This window comes from Poecilia reticulata, linkage group LG12 (assembly GCF_000633615.1).
Source record: "Poecilia reticulata strain Guanapo linkage group LG12, Guppy_female_1.0+MT, whole genome shotgun sequence".
NCBI classification, from domain to species: Eukaryota; Metazoa; Chordata; class Actinopteri; order Cyprinodontiformes; family Poeciliidae; genus Poecilia; species Poecilia reticulata.
In genome coordinates, this window is record NC_024342.1 from 16,107,501 (window position 1) to 16,116,092 (window position 8,592).

General features: G+C 37.1%; 3 protein-coding genes across 4 annotated transcripts in view; 1 reads left to right on the forward strand and 2 right to left on the reverse strand.

The window, feature by feature from the left end:
- Positions 1 to 1,649, reverse strand: part of kdm2bb (lysine (K)-specific demethylase 2Bb) — a 19,912-nt gene extending 18,263 nt beyond the window's left edge. For both annotated transcript variants that reach the window (XM_008424169.2, XM_008424168.2), the window contains exons 1-4: positions 1,448 to 1,649; positions 753 to 897; positions 546 to 624; positions 102 to 148 (exon numbers count right to left, since the gene is read on the reverse strand). In XM_008424169.2, the coding sequence (XP_008422391.1) occupies positions 102 to 148; positions 546 to 624; positions 753 to 897; positions 1,448 to 1,492 (316 nt within the window). In that variant the 5' untranslated portion in view covers positions 1,493 to 1,649. The remainder of the gene's footprint in view (positions 1 to 101; positions 149 to 545; positions 625 to 752; positions 898 to 1,447) is intronic.
- A 1,455-nt stretch (positions 1,650 to 3,104) lies between these two features.
- orai1b (ORAI calcium release-activated calcium modulator 1b) lies at positions 3,105 to 4,838 on the forward strand. Its single transcript, XM_008424170.2, has 2 exons — positions 3,105 to 3,429; positions 3,513 to 4,838. Exons 1-2 carry the CDS (start codon positions 3,316 to 3,318, stop codon positions 4,068 to 4,070), a joined length of 672 nt encoding a protein of 223 aa, XP_008422392.1. The 5' UTR covers positions 3,105 to 3,315; the 3' UTR covers positions 4,071 to 4,838.
- A 750-nt stretch (positions 4,839 to 5,588) lies between these two features.
- morn3 (MORN repeat containing 3) lies at positions 5,589 to 8,491 on the reverse strand. The gene is made up of 6 exons (XM_008424172.1): positions 8,384 to 8,491; positions 7,117 to 7,285; positions 6,839 to 6,996; positions 6,596 to 6,755; positions 6,322 to 6,506; positions 5,589 to 5,736 (listed from the first exon to the last, which is right to left on the reverse strand). Exons 2-6 carry the CDS (start codon positions 7,259 to 7,261, stop codon positions 5,671 to 5,673), a joined length of 714 nt encoding a protein of 237 aa, XP_008422394.1. The 5' UTR covers positions 7,262 to 7,285; positions 8,384 to 8,491; the 3' UTR covers positions 5,589 to 5,670.
- Positions 8,492 to 8,592: the final 101 nt, after the last annotated feature.

Below are 8,592 nucleotides of genomic sequence, written 5' to 3' on the forward strand. Positions count from 1 at the left end.
AATTTTACAAGCAAGTGGGCTTTTTGTTTAGTTAAAAAATATATAACATGATATCTGTTAATACTGTATGAATATGTTGGTATTTGTGGCATTCTGCTTACCAACTAATCCTTTTATTTCACTGACTGTAAATTCCGGGTCAGGCATTCTGCAAAAAAAAAAAAAAAAAAAAACATTGTAAAAATAGAAAAACAGATCTTATCTGACAATGAGACAGAATTTAGATCTTCACTTCTATACTATAGCAATCTTTTCAAAAACATAAGCACACAAATACTCAGTAATGTTGATAATATTTTGTTTGCTTTTCAACTGTTTTTGCAGGAAATATCTGCATAACTACAAATGCTAATATAAATACATCATAGTTGTTTTAAAAGGATCTGTTTACGTTTAATGAGTTACGTTATTTGAATTTGAACAACTTTTAATAATTACTGCAAGTGTATTGTGGTCCATTTAACAATAGTTTAATTAAACACTTAAGAGAAAGTGAAAACAACCTCAGTAGTAAAAATTTCTGTTTTGTGTAGAACACTTCTTACCTGATCCCTAATTCATCGTTCTCTTTAAAAATAAGTGGTATCCTGAGGGCCTCCCTTTGCACATATTCATAAGTGAAGTCTGCAAGACAGGATATTGTCAGTTTTACTCCAAATCATGTAGCTATCTCTTCCTATATTTATTGCTGTAAATAAATTGTCATTTATTTTGTTGCAAGTGAATAATAAAGTTGTATGATATGATTTTACCTCTGCCCTCCATTAAGTGAACAAACTCTGAATTATAGCAGTCACTGGCAAGCTTTTCCTCCACGCTGAAACCTCTGATGTTTACAATTTCTTCCATGTCAGATAGATCCTCGTTCTCGTCGTACATCCTCCGGCAGATGGAGCGCTGCCATAGAAAAATGCAATTATTTACATGACAAAAACAGAGACACGCGTGAAAAGCCCACTGGCTATCCCGCTATCACTAAAAAGGCCCACTCTTCTCCACAGATGGTTACTAAAGAATAGTAAAGAGTCTCTGAACGTTCATTTAGCGTCTAACTTTAACGCGTAAAATATTTCCGTTTTTACAGCGCCACTTCGGTTACCATAGCAGCACAATTGTAAAATGCGACTTCTCGCGCTGCGAGAGTTTAATGACGCTTATCGAATGAGAAAGGAGCTGCTGGTGATAACTGTAATTGTTTCTAGTTAATCACCCGTCTTTAACAATTTGTCGTATTTATGTTTTCAAATGCTTGGTGAATATTACACAAACAATATAAGTTATGGTCTCTACAATTCGGCATACGCCGTTCTTTTTATTGGTTCCCCCAAACTTTACCAGCTTCCATGACATGACAAATACCCCCCAATGTTTTCAGTTGAAAACGTTAGCTAAGCTAACCCAGTCTCTCTTCTCACAAGCTAACGTTAACGCGGCGGATGCTACACACCAGCCTCCGTCCAGTTTCAGCACACGTCTCCACGGACTGGGCCATCGTCTCTTCGGGTCGTTTTCCAGCCTCTCAGTTTCGGGGAAGCATCCTCATGCGTAGTAAAGTTATGGAGGCACTTAGCACGCTTTACGCTTCAAAACAAGGGAACCATGTTTTTGTGTCTTACGTCATGGTCGGGAACCAAAACATTGTTGGACAACGTCATGGCATGTCACTCCGCTGCTTTCCACTGTTTTTACAAACCACGAACATTCATTACATAACATCGGCTTACAACGCATAAAAGCAACTTCCGTCGTTCCGTGTAGTTTAATTAACCACTTTTAAATAAACAGACTTTAAGATGATTTTAAAATATTTTTCATCCATAGATGAGTAAAACTACAGGCTCCTAAAATAACACCTTGTTTTTTGTTTTTTTTTAAATGAAATTAGATAGTGATAATGAAACATTTTGTTCGTTCCAAATAAGGCTGTGTCATATCAAGAAATATACTACTAACATTTTGTACTCATTTAAATTCCTTCTTTATTTTTAACTCGGTTCCCTTTTGGATTAGTAAAATATTACTGAATCTGAAATTATTACATTTCTGATTTTGGTCTGCATCTCTATGCCTAAGGATAGGTTAGTTTTATTTTTGTTTTATTTTACTTGAAACCAACATGTCCCAAATCCTCTATGAAAGAACTTTGTGCAAGATATTTGCTCTGCAAATTTATAGTAGTGCATTTGTGGCTATATATCACCTCATTACCACATTACCATACCACACCATACTTGCAATGCCAAAACAAAGTCAATCCAGTTTAAGATAAAAGTGGAAAAAATGTTTTCATGTTTCACCTCAACAAAGTTTTATCAATTTGTAAGTGTGTGCTACTTGACTTTCTGAGGCACAATTTAAATTTTTTGCAGAGTTCTGAGCTTTTCATCTTTCACAGCTGCAGTTAAGCTTTTATATGATGTTTGTTGCTAACTCTTTCCCCCACAAATACAGCTCAAAGTGATGTGTTTGCAATGACCAAAAAGACTTGATGCACCAAATCCTTTTTGTGAACATTAGGAGCTGACTCATGTCTCAGAGCTGCTTTATTTTTTTTTTAATATGTGTTTGCTTCATATGCACAACAGAATGTTGACAGAAGCTACAGACTCCTTCTGATTATCTCAGCATACTGAAATTAAGTGTCATAAGAAACTAGTATTATATAATTCTGTCATGTGTTGCTGTTTGTTGAGTTTAATGTTTAGATGTTTTCATCTAACAATAAACTTTTCACATTTTTCCAACATCCAGCATATTGCGAAAGTCTAAGCTTTTAGTTTGTTACTTTGGACTGGATTTTCATTCTACAAATGCATGTCTGCACATGTCCACAAATATGACATAAGTTCAGCTTGTGAATTTTATTCAAGCTCTTGAATGACTTTTGCTTCACAATTTCCTAAAGGTAGTTGAAACTAAACTTGGGGTTTCATTTAATTTTAGTCAAAATCATTGAAATCACTTATTCCATATTCTAATTTACTGATGTTTTTATGTTCAGTACTGTTAATCAACTGATTTTAATTAATTGAGCCAAAAGATTCGGATCTCGGAAAAGATTCGAAATTCCCGTCACTATTTACTTGCGGATGTTACCCTCGCCGCGCGTAGACTTGTGGGTAATTTAAGGTGCAAAGCAGATCAACACGCTGAAGGAAGACTGTGGGTGGAAAAAAATAGCTTCCGCAGTTACAGTCAGCCGACGAGCCTAAATGCTTCCTGAGGGGACGTAGTTGTGCACTCCTTTTAGTTTTGTGGGTCAAGGTTTCCCAAACAGTTGCGCCGCTCGGCCGGTGCTGTGATAATTAGCGCAACATGAGTCTGAACGAGCATTCACTGCAAGCCCTGTCCTGGAGGAAGCTGTACCTGAGTCGAGCCAAACTGAAAGCTTCAAGTCGGACATCAGCTTTGCTCTCCGGATTTGCCATGGTAAAAATCAACTTCGTATATTAATTTCTAGTCCCCTGTAGATGAACTAATCACATGACATTTTGTTTGTCCTTTCCTGTTAGGTCGCGATGGTGGAAGTGCAGCTCGACAACAAATATCCATACCCACCTGCTCTCCTCATCGCCTTCAGTGCCTGCACTACCGTGCTCGTTGCTGTTCACCTGTTTGCTCTGATGGTCAGCACCTGCATTCTGCCTAACATAGAGGCGGTCAGCAACGTCCACAACCTCAACTCTGTGAAGGAGTCTCCGCATGAGCGGATGCACAGACACATTGAGCTGGCGTGGGCTTTTTCAACTGTGATTGGGACTTTGCTCTTCCTCGCCGAGGTTGTTCTGCTCTGCTGGGTGAAATTTCTGCCCATTAAGCCCGACCAATCCAACAACAGCACCTTCTCCTCTGGTGTGGCTGCTGCTATTACCTCAACCTCTATTATGGTCCCGTTTGGTTTAATCTTCATAGTCTTTGCTGTGCATTTTTATCGCTCACTGGTCAGCCACAAGACTGACAGACAGTTTCAGGAGCTGGAGGAGCTGTCTAACCTCACCAGGCTTCAAAACGAGCTCGACAACAGAGGGGAATCTTCAATCTTACAATCGCCAAGCTCCCAGTTCCCATAGACAAATACCCCGATCTGTATTGGAACTTCCCGAGAGGGCAGAAATTTAGGATTTACATTTTTACAAGAAAGATCTTTCACCATTTGAAGGTTTTACTTTTTTTTTTTTCTTCTTTTTTTTTTTTAGAAGACACACTATCTTAATGTGAAATTTAGGATTTACATTTTTACAAGAAAGATCTTTCACCATTTGAAGGTTTTACTTTTTTTTTTTTTTTTTTAGAAGACACTTTATCTTACTTTGATCTCATGGATGCGTCATAATGCATGTAGCTGGAAATCACAAAGTTCTTAATGTGATAGTAGCCTAATATTACCACTCGTGATCAGATATCCACCCTCCATTTGTTTCCTGGTTAAAACGTTTATCTGATCTTTTTTTCTTTTTTTTTTTTTAAAGATATATTTTGAAGTTTGACCTGCTGAGGAATTACACGTTGTACATGTTATTGGTTTATGTGTTTCTTGGCCAAAAGTAGTGTGCTTGATAACAGCTCTACTCATTATGTCAGACATATCATGCCTGGACTTACTTCTGTTGCCTGCTGCATTTATTTATCATTTAGTAAAAAAACACATCATGTTTATCAGTTATTGCACATCTGTGTTTGTGAAACAGAGCCTTTTAACTTTTTGTGTATTTAAAGAAATCTACTGTCCTGGCAGTTTTGAACAGTTTGCTGTATGTGTTGACTAATAAGCTGCCAACCTTACAGTATTAATAGAGTGCTGACATGTGTTGTGTTTTAATAAACACTTTTTAACTAAATGGGACTTGTAGTTCAGATGTCCAACACATGTCATCTTTAATTTTTGTCCTTGTAAATTACAGCTTATCAAAACATTTTAATCAGGATACCTGCATTTAAACAAAGCAATCATTTGTATGACTATAGTTTATATTTTTAAACTTATCCTGTTATGGTTTTATTACACATTCTACATGCACTACAGGCCTGCAGGGATCAATAGTGTTTATTCTCACTTGACTGTTTTGTTTTCAACAGTTAAATCAGTCTGTTTTGAATGAACTATTATGTTAGTCTATCCAGATACTTATAAGTGTAAGGATGTCAGTGACTGGACATGGTTGAGATGAGACCCTGACTGAAGGAACTGGTGGATTTCTAAATAGGTTTAATAAATTCAATTGAACATATTACAGCTCTTGAAGGCAACAAATGAGCAAATCAAATTATCCATTGTCTACACTCGTCGATCTTTGAAGGGTCACATCTCCAGCTGCCACTGGGCAAGAGGCGGCATGCATTCTGGACAGCTCGCCGGTTCATCGGAGGGCAACACACACACATATTCATACCTAAAGATAATTTAGAGAATTCAATTAACCTAAAAGTCATGTTATAGGACTGTGGAAGGCATATGTGCACAGGGAGAACATGCAAACTCCACAACGAAAGACCTCAGGCTTCTTTGATGTTATTATAATAGTAACACCGGTGTCATTAATTAATGATCAAAAAAGTGGAGTCTCAATGAAAACTGTGACTAAGAGAACTTAATGAATGGATGGCATCATTTTATTGGCTTCCTGGTAAATGGATGAAGTAGGAACTTGCCGTTTTTCCTCCTACTGCTCTTCATTGGTGGCATTGGCAAGCTGCTCTAGCTTCCCGTAAAACCAACTCCATGTCCACCAGTTGAATCTTGCAAAGAGAACAGAAATACGTATCAATCCTTGTCACTGAATCCTTGTCACTGAACTGAATACTTTTAGGTGTGTTTCCAAACTTTCCAGGAACCACTAGTGTAGTTTTCTGTGGGCCCTCCACTGTTTTCACTGCAACTGCCAGCATAAAAACAGATTACCTCGGTCAAATCTGACCCCAGAAAGCTGCCTTGGTGTAGGTTTTTAATATGATAGATTTGAAGAGGGAAGGTGTGAAGCTTTTCTGATTGTTTTCACAAGTTTCACAGTTGCATATGCAGCATTTTTGAGGCTTATTGCTTTTGCTTATTTTCGTAAAAATGTGTTAATCTTGTACATCTCAAGAGTTCGAAGGGATTTGGGTTTCACCTCATAGTGTGACTGCTGTAAAAAAAAAAAAAATTGGGGAACCAGGTTTTAGGCCCAATTTGAGCTCCTACTTGAATAACTGATTAAGGGTTCTGGGTAATTTAATTCTAGGAGTTAAAGGTACAGGGAGCCAGCAGGTTTTCTGTTTGCCTGATAAAATTAGTATGGAAGTGAACGGGTTTCAATACAGTCATAACTGTAAATAGTCACATACCTCTGGAAACGGAAACTCAGGTGGCGACGGTGCTGATTCCCTTCCAACATCTACAAATGTCCCACATTTTGCTGTCCCATCCACCCAAAAGCCTTCATAAAGCAGGCCTTTGTCAGAGTAATAGAACTTTCCATCTCCGTTCCTCTTCCCATCTCGCCACGAGCCCTCATACCAGTTTCCATTGGCTACAGGAGAAATTGGTAGAAATCCCAATTAGACATACTGGAGCCCAAACGCTTTTCATTTGCAATTATGGGAATAAATATTCTCCTACAAAATCTAATGATTCCTCGGCCGTGAGTCTTATGGTTCAGCCACTCTCCTTCATAAATGTCTCCATTTTCGTAATACATCCTTCCCCAGCCGTTGTGTTGGTCATCTGTCCACTCCCCCTCATACACTGCTGAGCTGTCAAAGAAGTATGTCCCATATCCCTAAAAAGATAGAAAAATATATATATCACTATCTGGATACGTGTGTTTCACAGTCCAATATGAAGATAATAAATAAAGCGTACATGCTTCTTTCCATTTTTCCATTGACCACAATACTTCCTTGTGTACTCCTTTGTTTCCGGGATTTGTACACTGTAGGTGCCATAACCATTACGTTTTCCGTATGTCCACTCCCCGTGGTAAATGGCACCAGCTTTCTTAAAAACCTGAATTCCTTTGCCTTGACAAAGTTTTCAAAAAGTCAGTCATCTCAAATTTCATCTTGCAGAGTATTTGGTTTAATATTGGCTAACTTGTTATTGGCAAGTTTTGTTGTGGTAAATAAAAAGTGTTATCTAACCATGCTTCTTGTTCTCCAGCCACTCTCCGGTGTATTCATTTCCACAGACAGAGTAAACTGTGTGCCGTAGTCCACATTTCTGGGAATCTTTATCCTTCTGTACTGAAGGTGGGAGAGTTTTCTTAAATGGTTTATAAATTGGCATGACTGGAAGGATGTGGTGGAAATCCTGTGAGAAAAAAAAATATTTTAAACATTTAAGACGGTGTATTCACTCACTGCCCTTTTATTTACATACTAAGTGTTTTTGCTTTTTAAAATGATTATCAGCTTCAGCAAATCTGAAGTTTATACTCTGCACAGAACAGTTTCAAAACAGTGGGATGCCAGAGGGTTTTCTTACACTTGTGGCTTACTGAACGGGATAATTCAGAGTTTTTGTAAAGTTCTCTTGAATAGAAATATATTGAAATCTTCAGAGTACTCTAATCTTTACAGCTAGTTACCTGAGACACAGTGATAAATTAGCAAGAACAATACAGACTTTTACAAGAGAATGTTGTTAGGTCTGCTGCAGTTGTCTCAGCTAAGCAACATCTATGTTACAACTCCAAAGAACACCAATCCAACTTTAATGTACTGATACGGAAGATGTACAGATGAGAAAACAACCACAAACTTAACATTCTTGCTAAAAAAATAAGTGTATATGTGCAAAAATCAGCTAAAACAAAGGCCCATATGACTAGCACCTTCACACTTCTGAGAATGTATTCGGTGTTCTACAAACTTGCTGGAGTTTGACATTTTTTCTATCAAAGTGGGGGGACTTTTACTGATAATAACTTCACAGAACTCCACTTAAAATATCTGAACTATCCCTTTAAAATATGTACATCAAAATCAATGTCAGAACTTGAATTTTATGTAACATTATTTTTCCTTTGCAATTCTCTTGAGATTTTGTTTAAAAAAAAATATATATTAGTTAATTTCATTGTTGACTATTATGTCATTGCAGAACGTTCTAATGAACGTGCAGCAAAAATTAGCAAAATTACCAAACCTTCATACGACTAATACCCTTGTTTTCATTACTGAATAACGTTCTCAATCAAAATGGGCCTTATCGTTCTATCAAAAACAATATAATCACAGAAAATTACAATCAAATTAGATTATAACAAAATATTTTTGGAGCTATATTGTACATAATCACGAAGACATCTGGACAGTTAATGCGATTTTTTGGGACACATGTGCTTAAAACATAAATTAATGTAAAACACCGTCCAGAAATTTTAAGTTAGATAAAAGTATTTTGTACCTCTGCAGTGTATCCAAGCGGATGACTTAAACGCACTCAACCCGCTAGGAAAAATCAAGAAATCACAAGCTATATTAACTTCTTCCGCAGAACAATAAACTGTTTGGTGTATCATAGCAACAGTAAAGTGCACTGTGATTGGTGAATAACGAATTTATTAAAACCCCAAATTAAAATGATTTATAATTAAACCTGTCGGTTATTTTCCA